The 17,211-nt window shown below is 36.3% G+C and overlaps 5 protein-coding genes across 5 annotated transcripts; 2 read left to right on the top strand and 3 right to left on the bottom strand.

The window, feature by feature from the left end:
• Window positions 1-3,445: 3,445 nt before the first annotated feature.
• Window positions 3,446-4,721, bottom strand: LOC125828439 (receptor-like protein Cf-9). The gene is made up of 2 exons (XM_049507730.1): window positions 3,558-4,721; window positions 3,446-3,457 (listed from the first exon to the last, which is right to left on the bottom strand). Exons 1-2 carry the CDS (start codon window positions 4,719-4,721, stop codon window positions 3,446-3,448), a joined length of 1,176 nt encoding a protein of 391 aa, XP_049363687.1.
• A 1,540-nt stretch (window positions 4,722-6,261) lies between these two features.
• LOC125828529 (uncharacterized) lies at window positions 6,262-9,019 on the top strand. The gene is made up of 2 exons (XM_049507822.1): window positions 6,262-6,356; window positions 8,362-9,019. The coding sequence occupies exon 2, from the start codon at window positions 8,418-8,420 to the stop codon at window positions 8,886-8,888; it is 471 nt and encodes a 156-aa protein (XP_049363779.1). The 5' UTR covers window positions 6,262-6,356; window positions 8,362-8,417; the 3' UTR covers window positions 8,889-9,019.
• Window positions 9,020-10,134: 1,115 nt separating this feature from the next.
• Window positions 10,135-13,615, top strand: LOC125828528 (SNF1-related protein kinase regulatory subunit beta-1). The gene is made up of 4 exons (XM_049507821.1): window positions 10,135-10,394; window positions 12,472-12,650; window positions 12,766-12,928; window positions 13,130-13,615. The coding sequence occupies exons 1-4, from the start codon at window positions 10,197-10,199 to the stop codon at window positions 13,448-13,450; spliced, it is 861 nt and encodes a 286-aa protein (XP_049363778.1). The 5' UTR covers window positions 10,135-10,196; the 3' UTR covers window positions 13,451-13,615.
• A 281-nt stretch (window positions 13,616-13,896) lies between these two features.
• On the bottom strand, window positions 13,897-15,350 carry LOC125828527 (receptor-like protein Cf-9 homolog). The gene has a single exon (XM_049507820.1). It carries the CDS (start codon window positions 15,336-15,338, stop codon window positions 14,001-14,003), a length of 1,338 nt encoding a protein of 445 aa, XP_049363777.1. The 5' UTR covers window positions 15,339-15,350; the 3' UTR covers window positions 13,897-14,000.
• Window positions 15,351-15,585: 235 nt separating this feature from the next.
• LOC125828438 (receptor-like protein 9DC1) lies at window positions 15,586-16,712 on the bottom strand. The gene is made up of 2 exons (XM_049507729.1): window positions 15,718-16,712; window positions 15,586-15,673 (listed from the first exon to the last, which is right to left on the bottom strand). The coding sequence occupies exons 1-2, from the start codon at window positions 16,710-16,712 to the stop codon at window positions 15,586-15,588; spliced, it is 1,083 nt and encodes a 360-aa protein (XP_049363686.1).
• Between the last annotated feature and the right edge of the window lie 499 nt (window positions 16,713-17,211).

Raw genomic sequence — 17,211 nt, 5'->3', positions numbered from 1 at the left:
TGGAGAAGTTATTCGAAGAAAGATCAAGCCTTTGGAGATGAGAGAGTTGGAATAAGCTGCTATTGGAATCAATGGTCCCAACAAGTCCGCTGCGGCAGAGGTCAAGTTCAATGACATGGCCAGTGATGTCATCGCATACGACTCCATCCCATGAGCAACAATCTCTGCTTATGTTCCATAAACTCAATATTGAAAAAGAATGTTGGTCAAACGAGGGATAAGTAAACGTCTTCTTCAATTTTAGAAGGGAAATGCTTTCATCTTTGCGGCACGGATGAGGTATGGATGAAAAAAAAGAAAGCTGACAAAAACAGAGAAAGAGAAGAAATGAGAATTGTGCCTGTAGCCCATGTTTAGCATCAAAGTGTTTTAGAGAAAGATGGTAGTGAAAATCAAGAAAGGGCTACACAAATATATATAGGCAGATCAAGTTGCTACTAAATAGTAAGTAGTGAGAAAGTCTGTGTGTTTGCTAATTGGACTCAAATTTTATATAAATGGTGTATGAGAAAAACCGACAAACCACACCAAATTGATAATTCGAGTCAAATCAGAAATATAATAATTTAATTAGTGGCTTAGAATTTTGAATGGTCCGATGAGGATTATAGCCCATAGATATTAGTAACTCAAATAAATTTTAAATTAAAATTAAATCAATATATAATTTTGTATTTGATAATGATGAGTTCTGTCCTTCGGGATAACTCAGTTGGTTTGGAGGGTGGTTATCCACATGGATGACCCGGGATTGATCCCCCCTCAATGTCTTCTGAGTCGAGCCTGTCACATAGGGTTTGGCTAGTGCGTTTTACATTCCTTGTGTGGTTTCCAAACTATTACACAGCGGGGGTGGGGGGTTTACCTAGTGCGCACAAAGTGCTCACCGAAGGGAAGAGACTGTGGCAGAGGTTGTAGCGGCTGGTGCGGGTTATCCTCGGGTTCCAAAATAAAATAAAATAATGAGTTCAGTTGAACCCATTGTTTATAGGCTGCATTGTATGTTTTCGTCACAATTTCAAATGAAAGCTACTTATCATTAAAGAGTTAAGAATAACGGAAACGTGTTTTCTCCAAAATTTGCAAATTCAGCTACTCTCTCTCATTCACACAAACTTTCTTTGTCTGTTCATATTTGATCAAAGAAAATGTTGGTCAAGTCAAATCTAAGTTGTTCTTTTTTTGTCTTTATGTTAAACTTTTTGATCCATTAAAGCTAAATAACAATGAAAAGAAAAAGTTTATTGGGATTAATCCTTTGGTGAATCAGTTTGACAAATGTTGGCTAACATTGTTCATCATCGTTAATCTAGCTTGATATGACTTCATATTGTATTTGAGACGACTCACAGAATAAACGTATCCAAATAAGAGTATTTATGAGATTGAAACATATAACTATTGTCTTTCCTTTAGAATTATGTTATTAGACATATAAAGTTGAAAATACGAACTTGGAATTTTTTTTACTGAAGCTCAAGTAAATTATGTAATACAAACTTTGTCAAGTCAGGAAAAGAAGAACAACAAATATGTAAACACAAATGAGATTCATGATACTAATTACAAAAACTAAATGTGAACATGAGAATAATCAACCAACTAATCCATTAAGATTTCCCAATGTCCTGAATACTATCTTCCGCCCAATTATCAACTAAAGCGCGGTCATCTTACATGTTCAAACAAAGCTGCCAGTAAGTCAATTTCGATTTTAACTCTTGTCGTGCTCGGTCTTGTTTGATTTTGATCAACAACCAAAGGGTCTGCCAACAGCTGAGGCTATCAAATATATACAGAGTATAAATATGTTTTCTCTGTAATGAAATAACTGTAGTAGTATTGCTTAAAAGCATACAAAAAGGTGCAGAGACTGATTAAACATCATTTACATCACAAATTCACAATGTTACACCAGAAAAAGAAGAAAAACAAATGGAAATGCAGAAGTGCCTTTGCTTTCGCTGCTTCCTTCTCCTTCCCATCATAATTTTGTGCTCCAGCTCTTCAATGATTCTTGCAGGCCATTTCAGGTTTCCAGTTGAAATCATGAAATATATAATGGATAATCCAATACATAGTCCACTTCCATATCCCATAAGAGCAGCTTTCCAAAAATCACTCTGAAATTCAGAATTGCTCTCTTCATCGTCTAGCTGTCCAGATATGGCATAATTTGTCCCTGATACACGATCATTGCCACAACTTTTTGTAAAGGGAAATCCACGTAATCCATCATTGCCTTCATATGAATTGTTCTCAAAGGTATGAAATTGATTTCCTTGAGGAATGCATCCTTCGAGATGATTGTAGGAGAGATTTAAGACTTCAAGAGATGTAAGAGAAGCAAATTGTGCTGGTATCTCTCCTACAAGATGGTTACTTGACAGGTCCAATGATTCAACTGAACATAATCTTCCAAGTGATGGGGGCATATGACCTTCCAATCCATTATGAGATATATTCAGCACACGGAGTGCAATAAGATCTCCCATAATACTTGGAAGATGTCCTTCAAATTTGTTGTTTGAAAGATCGATAGTGATGTACAAAAACAAGATTCTCACAATTTCACGCTCATATCCCTTGGATACGACAGCTATCGAGTCTTGGTAATATCGACTTCCTTCATCACTTGGTGTGTTCATCATTTGATGAATTGTCCTCATGGCTTTCAAATGTTGAAACAAACCCGGTGGTATGTTTTTTGTGAAAGCATTGGAGGAGAGATCTAATATTTGAAGCTGAGGAAACATGTTTTCAGTTGTTAGAGTTCTAATGGGTCCATGCAATTTATTGGATCTCAAGCTTAGAACTTTCAGCTTTGGCAGAGTTCCCAACCACACAGGGAATGTGTCGTTGAGATGATTGTCTCCTAAATCAAGAACTTCGAGTAGTTTGCAGTTGATCAAGGATTGTGGGATTTTCCCCTCCAGCTTATTTCCATGAAAGTTGAAGCTTTTGAGTGCACTTCCAATTCTAAAAGTCGTTGGAAGAGTCCCTGAAAGACTGTTGTGGTGCATATCCAGAACTTCGAGGCCACTGATATTACTCAAACATTGCGGAATTGCTCCCTTCAAGTTGTTTCCTGCCAAATCTAGCATTACCAGTGACGTCAAATTGCAAATAGACGAAGGGATCTCCCCACTGAGATTATTATGGGATATGAAGAAGAATCTTGTGGAAATTGGTGGAATAGGTAGTGAACCTTGAAGAAAATTGGACCGCAAATCAATGGCATTTGCAGATTGAAGAGGAATTGAATCAACACTTGCCAGCATGTTGTGGGATATATTAAGACTCTTCAATGAAATAATCCAGTTAGACCATGCCCAATCTGGGATTCTTCCTTCAATCTTATTATTTGAAAGATCCAAATGCCAAAGAAGCTTTGCGGATCTTAGAAACTCCAATTCTTTCACTTCACATGCAGCCAATCGTAAGCTCATAAGAGATCCTGGCAAAGTAACATTATGTTTGTTCTCATTGGTCAATGAGATACAATTATATGAAAGATCAAGATAATAAAGTTGCTTGAGGTCAGCAAAGAAGCTGACATCCACACTACCATTAAAATTATTGAAAGAAAGAACAAGGCCTGTTAGGTTCACATGGTTTTCAATCGACTTGGGAAGATGACCTTGCAGCTGATTATTGCTTAAATCAATCCAGATTACTGAATTGGAATTGAAATCCTCAAACTGACCAGAAAAGTGGTTATTACTCAAGACTAAACGACTTAGTGATGGAAGAGAGAACATCCCTGATGGTATTGTTCCATTTAGGGAGTTATCTGAAAGGTCCAAATCCAATATGTGTGTGAGATTCGAAAGAGATTCAGGAATAGGCCCTCGAAGGTTGCAATTTTTAAGAGACAAAGAATGCAGTGAAGTTAGATAACCGATAGACTCAGGCAAATTACAAGAAAAATTCACGCCACTGAGATCTAACTCCATGAGAGATGCACTGCTGTTCCATTTCGTCTTTGGAAAATAACCACTTAGCTGATCATTATTTTGTAAGACAAGTGTTTCCAGATTGGGAAGGTGAAAAATACTCTCGGGTATTAACCCGTGCAATCCTGTATTTCCCAGCCTCAGAGTTGTTAAATGAGAAGAAAAATTCGGAGGAATAGTGGAAGAGATGTTTATGGAAGTAAGATGAAGCTCTCTTAATTGAGTCAAATTCTGAAGGAGCATTTCAAAATCGTGAGGTCCAAATGTTAGCATTTCTCCTGAGAAATAAAGAGATTGTAACTTGGAAAGGTGAGAGATTTCAGAAGGAATTTGACCTGAGAAATAGGAGTCAGAAAGATCAAGATATGTCAAGCTCGAGAACCTGCCAAATTCAGGCGAGATGTGAGAACTAGAGAAGTTATTCAAAGAAAAGTCGAGCCTTTGAAGATGAGAGAGTTGGAAGAGGCTGCTATTGGAATCAATCTTTCCTACAAGACCACTGCAACTGAGATTAAGTTCAATGATATGGCCAGTCATCTCATTGCATACGACTCCATCCCATGAGCAACAATCTCTGCTCATATTCCATGAACTCGTATAAGAGTAGGAACTACTCGTAACTAATGAGGGATCTACGATAAGTGTTCTCTTGAATTCTAGAAGAGCGTAGCTTTGATCTTTATGGCACAAATGAGGTATGGATGAAGAAAAAGAAAGCTGACAGAACCAGAGAAAGAACAGAAATGAGAATTGGCCAGACCCCATGTTTAGCATCAAAGAGTTTTAGAGTATGTTGGTATTGAAAATCAAGAAAAGGCTACACAAATATATATATATAGGCAAACTTCATAGTTCATTACCAATATGGTCTTTGCCACTTTAACATCATCACTAATGCAGTCAGCAACTTTGTTGTATATGATGCAGGATAAACCTTTTTTTGGTTCTCATTTCTCATCTCTAAAGTAGTGTACCATAGAGTTGTATGGGCAGAGTCAGGTACGGTCAAGGGGTTTCATCCAAACATCCTTTGATAGAAAATTATACTGTTTTTACACTGTTAAGATTATTTTTCATGTATATATAGTAGATGTTGAATCTCATTCAACTTCTTCATTTTTAGAACTCTCTTGGTGAAAATTCTGACTCCGCCACTGTCCACTTGAATCCGCCTCTACAAAAATAAAGGGAGGAGGAAATTAAGTCAAGAAAGATAAGTAAATCAAGAAACTAAAGAAAGCTTTTCAATCTTGTGATTTTAAATATGTCACGTGAAAAGTTTAATTAAAGTTTAGATTCCTTTTCAAAAGAACTAGAAAGGAAACTATGAATGCAAATGTGTTGTATTTTTCAATGGAAATTTCAAATGAACTAAAAAGGAAATGTGTTTTCTCCAAATGTTAGGAAATTGGTTTCTCTATCATTCACACTTTGTCTTTGTTCATTTTTTTATTAAAGAAAATCTAATCATTCTAAAGTCAAATTTGGGTTTTTTTTTTTTCATGTGTTCCACATCCACATGTTCTTTACAAGTAAACAAAACTATATAATAATAGGAAAAATAATCCCTCAAACAGAAAAAAAAAAAAAAAAAACTTAAAATGAAGTAGAGAAATCATCTTTTTTAGTTTAGTATGTTGGCACTAGTTTCTGATCACTACTAAATGTTCTATTTGTAACACTAAAGTTACAAAATTATTTCGCTGAAGTCAAACAATTCACAAAATATTAAAATTTTAAAAGAAAATGAGTTGTTGCAAATCATTTTGTACAAGTTGCATGTCTAAATAAAATATAGTTCATTACCAATATAGTCTTGTGCAAGGATTTTCCCAAAATACAAAGTGATTGGGATAGACAATTTTCTATTAATATATGATTTTAATTGTGATTTTGATTTGAACGACTAGCATAATAAACATATCTAAATAAGGGCATTTCTGAGATTGAAACAAATATCTATCGTCTTTCCTTTTAGAATTATGTAACTAGACATGTAAAGTTGAAAATATGAACTTGATTAGTCAACCAATTGAACTATTAAGATTTTTCAATATTTCGAATACTATTTTCCGTCTAACAAGCAACAAAAAGTTCTACATAATGAAATTTCTAAAGCCGGGTTATTGTTTTTATAAAAAAATTTGTTAAGCGTGGCCAAAAGTTCTATCGCCCTTTTATAAAGGTCATTCTTGTAAATCACTCAATTTAGGGGACAAAAACACATATAATGAAACTACAAGGGCTTATATGTTTCAAGCTTACATAAGAAGGATGCAAAGTGCAATTTTCCCCAAATATTTCTTATTTCCCTCTCATATAAAACTCCTTTCCTTATCCCCTAGCTGCCGGCTTCAGTCACAAAATCTCCGGCCAACTTCCCGGCAAGCGTCTTGGCAGGTATGTAATTCGATATTTAAGCTCTGAAGTAAAAAGGGTTTTGATTCTTTTGACTCCTCGGTGTCAAAATTTGAAGTTTATGGGTTCGGAATTTTAGTAGTTTTGAGTTATTGAGTTTTGAATTAGTAATTTGTATGTACCTGCTTGGTACACTCTAGCTTCGCCCCTTGTAGAGATTGAGCTTATAGGTGCATAGTGTTCTCTTTGCATTTCTAAAAAGATGCGAGTTTTACTTCTTGAAGATGGGATTTTTAGGTCAATAAAGTAGCAACTTTGTGGTTGTGGCAAGAATTGTCATCACCTACATTGTATTTGAAGATTATATAGTCGAGTCGAAGATAATGAGTGAGCAATAATCATACAATGGTTGAGTAAAAGCAGTAAAATTGGTGTTGTAAACTTAGGTAGGTACTACATTGAGAATGAAATGGACCCTAATAGAGAAAATGTAATAGGGAATTTGTATGGTTGACTTCAACTAGGTTGGGATTGAGATATAGTTGGTTGATTGATTGATACCTCTTTGTGAATTTTCTTGTTTTTTCGTTTGCATTCCTTTTAATATGGAATGAGTAGATATGCAATTCAATGTCTTTCACTTGTTGAAAGCTCATGTCTTTTGAGGTTTATCTATTCTCGTTTCAATTCTGGCAATGAAATCTTATCTTTATGTGACCTTTTCAGTTGTGGCGCAGTTAATATATGCTAGTCCTACATTAATGTTCTGTGTTGGTTCCTTGTGACTCGAAACAAATTAACTTTCCGTCTTATATTGTGATTTGATGCAGATTAACGTTCTTCAATTACCTGTCCAATAAGCCTAAGTTTGCTCACCTCTTTAGTGGCTCAAATTTCATGGATTCAACCTTAATTTGCAACTACGAGCAAAGGAACCTTTTTTCTCTATAGGTTTAATACAACATAGGCTTGTTTTGTTTCGGGGAAACCGCTCTGGTAGTTCTATGTTCCTATTGGAGGAAAATGGTCTAGAGGGGAGTATTGAGTAGAATAGTAATATTACGAATGCAGTATTAAAATGCTTATTATCTTCAATATGGTGAGTTCTGTAGCCATTTTGAAAAGTACGCTCAAAACATTAATTTTGAGTTATTCATGTTGTGACTTGTGCCTGCAAGATAACCACACTAAGATGAATTTCTTTTAGCATTTATAAATAATTAAATTCAATTTCACCTCTGTTCCGCTTCCGTATGTGGCTTCATTTTTCATTAGTTAAGTATGTGGCTTCATTTTCAATTAGTTAAGTGGAAAATAGCTTTGAGATGTTGCGCCTTATGATCACTGACATCTTATGATCTCATGACTTTATTGACTGGTTTACTGGAAATAACACTTGCAGGTAGTTTATTTAAGTATTTCTGAACAATTTATTCATGTATGTACATTAGAGGGTGAAATGAAGAGGGTCATTCTCTTGAAGTACGAGTTGTTTGAGGGGGATAGAGTTTGCTCTGATCCAAAACTGTATACTAGTTGCTGGTGAAAAATGGCTTATTTGAAATTCACGTTATCAATTTACCTGTCTCAGACTAGCTGGTGGTGTTATTTTTTCATGCATTATCTTTTCACTCGAAGGATCTTCCTGTGATTGAATATACGTAATTTGCTTTTGATTTCATCTTGGTGTTTTGAGAAAGAAAAAGGGGTCTCTTTCCTTTTGTTCACTTGGCTTATGCTCGCTCTTTGTGAATGGTTTTTACATTTTCTCATGCTCTGTCCTGCGATATGAATCCATGACCTCACTGATATCTGTTGCCGTTGTGAGTTTTCTGCTATCTATTCAATTAAGTGATTACTGGTTAATCATAGTATAAATTATTAAAAATATGCTAGAAACTTTACTTCTTATATATGATACGTTCTTAACCTGCATTGCTTCCTAGAGAGTTGTTGTCAAATATTTGTTTTGGCTGATTCACTTAGTTCAATTAGCTAATTTGCTTGTGCCGCTTTCTATTTAATTTTCTTTCTTCCTGTTGCTCAGGCTTAATCTGAAACCGTAAAAATCAGAGAGAACCCGAGGGAAAAAACAAAAAGGTAATGGCAAAACCATCACAACCAATTCAAAATGAGAAGGAGGAGATAAAAGAGATTGATACTGCGACATCCACCAACAATAATGAGAGCAGCAAAAAGAAGGTGACAAGAAAGTTGCCAAGTGCGAGAGAGCTTGTATCACACTATGAATCACAAGGCATTGACTCTCAAGAAGCTTCCTTTAAGGTCATTGAGGATCTCCAGGGTGCTCTCTTCAGGGTGATCAGCACTTCTCGAAATGACAAGAATCGCAATAATAATAGAAATGTGTCATCTGAAACCTCTAGAAAACTCGACGTCATCAATGCTCGACTGCTCAGCCTTGACATGAAAGTTGACTCCAAGCCAGGCTACCCTCAAACCCTTGCCATCGGGATGGCCTCTGGTGGCCTTCTTCAAGTGCTCCCTCGTGTTGCAGAATCGGTTGTCCAAATTTGGAACTCTGTTAGAAATGCTACTAACTCAAAACAGTAATAGACCATAAATCTTGTTGGTTAGCAATGCTGTCTTGTAGTCATGGTTTTTCTACTTCTGAAGTAGAGTTTTGTTGAACTTATGATATGCCAAAAAATAGAAAATTGTTCTCTTTAAGGCCCTTTCTTTTATGAACATTGTGCAACCTACTGTCATGAATCTTTAGCATGTATCACAAATTTTGGCTGATAAACAGTTGTTGTCACTCAAGATCTATGGTCTTTATCTAGACCCGATGAAAAAAGTGGGGTCACCTACATTTGTTGGTCATACTTGTACCTACTTTCTTACCAATAGTATTAGCAAGGGTCTATCGGAAACCTCTTTATTTCTACTAGATGATTCTTTATGATAGCATTAGCAAGGGTCTATCGGAAACCTCTTTATTTCTTTATTTCTACCAGATGGATGTAAGGCCTGTATACACTCTATACTCAATTTATGGAATCACACTGAATATATTGTTGATGTACCTTGCTTTAATTCATTCCTTAATATAATCAAATTTATCTATAACGACCTTGTTTGTTTGGAACACAAGTTTTTCTTTTATTTTTATTCTCCACATAAACTTTTCTTTTTCATTTGATATTATAAAAAATTCAAAAAAATATTTTTGTCGTATTTCCCTCATTATTAATTGTTGATAATAATACTTGGAGGCTATCACTGTCATTGTGCTCTCAAACCAACGTGGGCACACACCTAAAGAAGATAATATATGCACAAAAGAGAGTACATTTTATACACATTCATAAATTTAGTTAATCTACCCCTTCCATTTTGTACTTATCCTTTATCAACCATTCTGATCTCTCCATGTCATCACTATTTATCCTCTAAATTTTCCTTTTATATTTTTCCAATTTCCATCTCTATCCTTTTCCGCTCACCCTATAATCGAGTCTTTCTATAACAACTTTTCTATTTCTCAATATATAAGAATAAGATCTACATATATTTCACTGCATTTGTTATATTATTTCATAGATTAGTTGAGATGCTCGTAAGTTCGCCCTCCAATCGAAAGTCTTTTCGAAATAACTTTTTTATTTCTCAATAGATAAGAATAAGATTGATATATATTTCATTGCATTTGTTATATTATTTCGTAGATTAATCGAGGTGCTAGTAAGCAAAAAGTAGAAGGAAAAAAGAAAGTCAATTGAGGGCATTATTGTAAATAAGTCCAATAGTGTGCCTTATCTTTTACTATATAAACACGAGAACGTGACTCTTATAACTTTCTCTCTCCACATATACATACAAAATATACATATGTATATTCACTAGCATTATTGGGAAGACATGGGGAATGCGAACGCCAGAGATGACGGCGCCGCCGCTGGCGACGGTGAGGTGTCGGGAAGAAGATCTAATGCTGAATCTGGCATAGTAGAAGATCACCACGCTCTGACCTCGCGAGTGCCTTCGGTTGACTTGATGGTCAATTCTCCTCCGCAGAGTCCACATCGTTCAGCTTCACCTCTCTTGTTTGGACCTCAGGTTTTCATTTTTATGCTCATTTTATCCTATTTTTTATATATATACATATGAAACAGTATATATGTATGTGTTTGTTTGTGGTGTTGGTGATTCAAAGGGGATTTAGGATTTGGTGTGGAGCAGAGCTCAAATGAGGTCTAATTTGAGCTATATATAGTTCATTTGTTCAATATGTAGCCTTTTTTCACCTTTTTGGAGATTCAAACTAAGAATTTTGTCTTAAAAATGTATTTTTAAAGGAAGGACAGGGTTTTGATCAATATTAGAGTACTGTTAGAATCCTATATTAGTTGGGGAGGGGAAGGGACTGGCGATGCTTATATGGATTTCGGTAATCCTCCCTTAATGAGCTAGCTTTTGGGGTTGAATTAGGTGTAAGTATCATATATTTTACCTGGTATCCAAGCTGGGGACTGGCTGTGTTTATATGGATTTGAGCAATTCTCTCTTAGTGTGCTAGTTTTGGGGGTTGAGTTATACTCAAATGTCATATCTTTACGTGGTATTAGAGTCGGGTCCATTCCCATTCGAGCTCCTTGCCCACGCTCCAGTTGGACCTGTGTGTGAAGGGGTGGTTGGAGTTCCACTTTGGTTGTAGAATGAACTGATGGTGGATTTGGGTGAGCTAGGTTTTTGGGTTGAGTTAAACTAAGTATCATATCTTTACAAGTATCAACAAGCACAAAGGAATGGACTTGTCTCCATTTAAGTATTTAAGTAATCTAGCAAATGATGAGCGAATGCAGTGTAAGGTCTGTGCCATTTACAGTGTTATGTCTTTTCCACATATAAAGTTTGCTCGCCATGGGGTATATACTTGAGAAAAGATGACTTCTTTGCCCTTAAAAACATCTATGATTTCTTTCTATCCAAGTGCACTTCTTACCATATTGATATGATGAGAATTGCAACTTATAGTACTTTTTGTTTTGTTTCCAAATGTCTAAATTTTAATTCCGAAAAATGAGTTGATCTAGCCTGATTTACTGCGAAAGTTAGTCACATTGACTCTTCTTTAGAAAATGTGCCAACCATGTTAAGATGGAAGAAGTAATCCTTTTTAAATGGTTTAATTGTATGATGGTTAGCTAAGGTGGTGGATACGCTCACACCTTATGCAATTACTCTGCATGTTATACTGCCTGTCTGTATGCCTGTGATTTGTGGGGATGTGTCTGCATCTATAGGGGAGAGTTGTAAATTGATTGTAGTGCTGTTCATTATATGCTTAACTGTGATTTGTTGTGTTTTCCCAATGTAGTAGCGTTGAAGTGTTCTGCTTGACACTAAATTGAAACACCTATAGGAACAACCGTTACAACTTCCCGATCCCAGATTGGTAATATGAATCCTCTATTTTCATTCCACTTCTATTAAGTTTCATGCTATTCCTATATGAAATGCCTTTAGGAAAATGCTGGATGAACTCTTTTTTCTGTTTAGTTGGAAGCTTGCATTATAGGACTTGCTTGAGTGTTGGCCTAACCCTCTGTTAAATGGGAAAAAGGAAAGCATCTCATGGCCTGTCTATTTGTTGGGTAAACAGACAACTAATTTATATTAGCAAGGTACATGAAAAAACAAAAGGAACTTATGCGAGACGAGCAAGCTATAATGTTTCTGTATTAGAATGTCTTGCACTAATGACACCTAGTGCATCCGGGAGCAGGCGGCGGGGGCAGAAATGTTATGCTGTTATCCTAGTAGGACTGGTGAAACCATTTAGTCAATCTGTAGTCAAGTGAAAGTTGGAGTTCTCCTTTTGTGTGCGAGTTCTGCTCTGAATAATTCACTCTTATTCACTTTGGCTGATTTTTTTGCCACCTTATATATGATGAATATTCTTCATGTTTTGTGATCAACATTATCACTCAAAATTTAGGCTTTTCTAAGTGGACAGAAGGGAATAATGTCCCTCTGAGTTTGGCCAATTACCAAAAGCAAGCACCTCTTATTTTTAGTTAACTTGGAGATAGACCAAAGCAGTTAATTTCTTCTTGGGTGCCCCAATCGTACCCCATAAATACTTACGACTGACTAGTTTCAAGACTAAACTCCTCTTTATCATCCTTTTCAGGTGCCAGTAGTTCCTTTACAAGGAGGGGATGGCAATCCTGTTAGCAATCAAATGTGGGGCAATGAATGTCAGGATGCCTCTGATCATTCGCTAGAGGGTGGCATACCTACTTTGATTACATGGAGTTATGGTGGTAATAACGTTGCTATCCAAGGATCTTGGGACAACTGGACATCAAGGTAAACTCTTGCCTCGTATTCAGGAGTTGAACTAGATTCAACCAAGTACTAGCTGTTGCGATGATTCCTGTTAATGGAGTCTCTGAATGTATCGACTAATGATATTTGCTTGCAGAAAGATTCTCCAAAGATCAGGCAAGGACTATACCGTTCTCTTGGTCCTTCCATCGGGTATATATCATTACAAATTCATTGTGGATGGAGAAGTTAGATATATTCCAGAACTTCCATGTGTAGCAGATGAGACAGGCGTTGTCTTTAATCTTCTTGATGTTAATGTAAGTGAGAATTCTTCTTCCTGATTATTGAGGGGCAGCTGATTTACATTTGCCTAATGAACTGATATTTACATTACCGCAGCAGAGGCATCATTGATAACTTTAGCACATTGATGCCTAAACATGTGTTCTATAGTCTATGTACCTGCTGTTCCCTGAGAATTTGTTTGGCTCTTAACACAATCCGCGTCCTTCCTACAGGACAATGTTCCAGAGAACCTCGAAAGTGTTGCAGAGTTTGAGGCCCCACCATCACCTGACTCTAGCTATGCGCAAGCTTTGCTGGGAGATGAGGATTTCGCAAAGGAGCCAGTGGCAGTTCCACCCCAACTTCATCTAACTGTTCTTGGTTCTGAAAACTCAGAAGAGGCACCTTCTTCTCCAAAACCCCAGCACGTAGTACTTAATCACCTCTTTATAGAGAAAGGATGGGCTTCTCAATCCGTCGTTGCTCTTGGTTTGACGCATAGATTCCAGTCGAAATATGTCACTGTTGTCCTCTACAAGCCACTGAAGAGGTGACCACCCCGTGTTTACAATCAAATCTTTCCAGAGCTTTTTCAGTGTGGCTGCTTTAAGATTTCCACTGTTTATAGACCTGCTCAACGTTGAAACTTCCTTTAACCTCTCTTCTCTGTTGTACAATAGTTTCAAGTTTTATCAGCAATGCATTTTCTCCTTTCTTCACCTTCTTTTCAGTGATTTTATGTTCACAAAAGGATTAATGTGCAAAATGAAAAGAAAATATAGTTAACTAGATTTTGAATCGAATTCACCACCAACATATCTTTTGGAGGACAAGAATAAAATAATTATCTGTCGTGGAACAAAATATTTCTGATCTCTTCCTCGAATAAATTCTTGGTTTTTGTGGTTTATTATTTTGGAATTTCAATGAACTAATTGTGGATGGTTCATAAGATTTTATATTGCATATAACTTATCATTAAAGATTATCTCACCCTCAATTTTCATGGTCGAATGATGCTACACACTTTAAGCAAACAGGATTTAACAATAGTACGTCTACAACTTATTATATCTTTTCCTTAAAGAAATAACAGTAACATTACTAGTGATTATTTCTTCTTCTGCAGTTCCTTTGCCTTCGTTGCTTCTTTCTCCTTCCCATCATTATTTTGTGCTCCAGCTTTACAATGATTCTTGCAAACCATATCGGTTTTCCAGTTGACATCATGAAATATACTATGGATATTCCAATACATAGTCCACTTCCATAGCCCATAAGAGCTGCTTTCCAAAAATCACTCAGAAATTCAGAATTGCTTTCTTCACCGTCTAGCTGTCCAGATACGGCATAAGTTGTCCCACAACTTTTTGAAACAGGGAAACCACGTAATCCCTCATTGCCTTCATATGAATTGTTTTCAAAGGTCTGAAATTGATTTCCTTGAGGAATGCACCCTTCGAGATGATTGTAGGAAAGATTTAAGACTGCAAGATAAGTAAGAGAAGCAAATTGTGCTGGTATCTCTCCTACAAGATGGTTACTTGACAGGTCCAATGATTCAACCAAAGATAATCTTCCAAGTGATGGCGGTATATGACCTTCCAATCTATTATGAGATATATTCAGCACACGGAGTGCAATGAGATCTCCCATAATAGTTGGAATATGTCCTTCGAATGTGTTGTTTGAAAGATCGATAGTGGTGTACAGAAACAAGATTCTCACAATTTCACGCTCAAATCCCTTGGATACAACAGCTATTGAGTCTTGGTAATAACGATCTCCACCAAATCTTGATGTTCCCATTGATGGATTAATTGTCGTCATGGCTTTCAGATGTTGAAACAAACTCGAAGGTAAGTTTCCTGAGAAGGCATTGTAAGAGAGATCTATGATTCGGAGCTCTGGAAACATGTTCTCAATCCTTGATGTTCTGATGGGACCATGCAATTTGTTGAATCGCAAGCTTAGAACTTTCAGCTTTGGCAGAGTCCCCAACCACACGGGGAATGTGTCGTTGAGGTGATTGTCTCCTAAATCAAGAACTTCAAGTTGTTTGCAATTGGTCAAGGATTGTGGGATTTTCCCCTCTAGTTTATTGCCATGCAAATTGAGGCTGCTCAGTGAACTTTCATTGATGAAAGTTGTTGGAATATTCCCAGAAAGATTGTTGAGGCGCATATCCAAAACCTGGAGGGCCGTAATACTACCCAAACATTGCGGAATTGCTCCTTTCAAATTGTTTCTCGCCAAATCTAGCATTACCAGTGATGTCAAATTGCAAATAGATGAAGGAATTTCTTCAGTGAGATTATTTTGGGATATGAAGAAGTATTCTGTGGAATTTGGTGGAATAGGTAGTGAACCTTGAAGCAAATTGGACCGCAAATCAATAGTATTTACAAACTGAAGAGGAATTGATTCCACACTCGTCAGCATATTGTGGGATATATTAAGATGTTGCAATGAAAACATCCAGTTAGACCATGCCCAATCAGGAATTCTTCCTTGAATCTTATTATTTGAAAGATCCAACCGCCAAAGAAGCTTTGCGGATCTTAGAAACTCCAACTCTTTCAGTTCACATGCGACCAATTCTAACATATCAAGAGATTCAGGCCAAGTAACGTTGTTGTCATTGGTCAATGAGATATTATTATATGAAAGACTAAGATATGAAAGCTGTTTAAGGTTTGAAAAGAGGCTGGCATCCACACGACCCTGCAGCTGATTGCCCTCTAAAATTATCCAGATTAGTGAATTGGACTTGAAATCTTCAAGCGGACCAGATAAGTGATTAAAACTCAAGTCTATGTACTTTAGTGATGGAAGGGATAACATCCCTGGTGGTATTGTTCCATTCAGGGAGTTATATGAAAGGTACAAATTCTCAATGCGGGTGAGATTTGAAAGAGATTCAGGAATAGGCCCTCTAAGGTTGCAACTTTGAAGAAACAAATAACGCACCGAAGTTAGATGATAGCCAAGAGACTCAGGCAAATTATCAGAAAAATTCACGCCACTGAGACCTATGTGTATGAGAGATGCACTGCTGTTCCATTTGGTCTTTGGAAAATAACCACTTAGCTCATAATTGAAACCTAAGTCAAGTGTTTCCAGGTTGGGCTGGTGAAATAAACTCTCAGGTATTATCCCATACAATCCTGCATATCCCAGATTCAGAGTTGTTAAATGAGAAGAAAAATTCAGAGGAATGGTGGAAGAGATGTTTATGCCAAAAAGATGAAGCTCTCTTAATTGGGTCAAGTTCTGAAGAAGCGATTTAAAATCATGGGTTGTGAGTCTTAGCTTGTTACTGTCATAAATTGTGGAGAGACGAAGAGAGTGTAACTTGGAAAGATGAGAGATTTCGGAAGGAATTTGACCTGAGAAATTGGAGTCGGAAAGATGAAGATGCTTCAAGCTCGAAAACTTGCCAAATTCAGGGGAGATATGAGAATTGGAGAAGTTATTGAGAGAAAGATCAAGGCTTTGGAGATGCGAGAGTTGGAATAGGCTGCTATTGGAATCGATGGTTCCAGTGAGATTACTGCAACTGAGGTCAAGTTCAATGACATGTCCAGTGATGTCATCACATACGACTCCATCCCATGAGCAGCAATCTCTACTCGTGTTCCATGAACTCGTTTTTGGATAAGGCTTCCGACAATAATAAGAGGCTGACGGATCTACAGTAAAGGACTGCTTGAATTTTAGAAGTGAAATGGTTTGATGTTTGTGAGGTAATATGGATATTGAAGAAACTTCATGACAGAGAAACACAATTAAGAGCATAATAACTGCATACCCCATTTTTTAGCTTCAAACACTTCCTAACTATGCAATAAAGGTATGCAACTATATATATATAGGCACATATTTGTTTAACCAAGTCGCAGTTGGATTGCAGTAGTAATAATTATCGATTTTGGCATTTTTATTTTTCATTTTGGGGCTAATATATCATAAGTTCATTAGGTATTTTAATTGACATGTATTATTTCATTGTTGTATAAATATTTTTTTAAAAAAATTATGTAATGTATGTTGTTTTTAATACACTAAATTAAATAATGCATAAGAAATAACATATGTATGGTTAATGCACGATAACTAATACAAACATTACTAATACACTCTATTGAACATTATTCTTGTATACCCAACGTACTAATAGGTGATTACTTAATGCATGCATTAGCATGATTAAAGGAATAACAGCCCCTCAAAATCTTTTCCATATTTTTTAAACAATCTTTGTAGATGGTATTTTTGTAAAAAAATATTTTTTAAAAATTATCAATGCGTGTTA

Source organism: Solanum verrucosum, unplaced genomic scaffold (genome assembly GCF_900185275.1).
Source record: "Solanum verrucosum unplaced genomic scaffold, falcon-dt-bn FXZP01000273.1, whole genome shotgun sequence".
NCBI lineage: Eukaryota > Viridiplantae > Streptophyta > Magnoliopsida > Solanales > Solanaceae > Solanum > Solanum verrucosum.
Note: the sequence above shows the minus strand (reverse complement) of the source record. Positions and strands in the feature narration are given on the sequence as shown.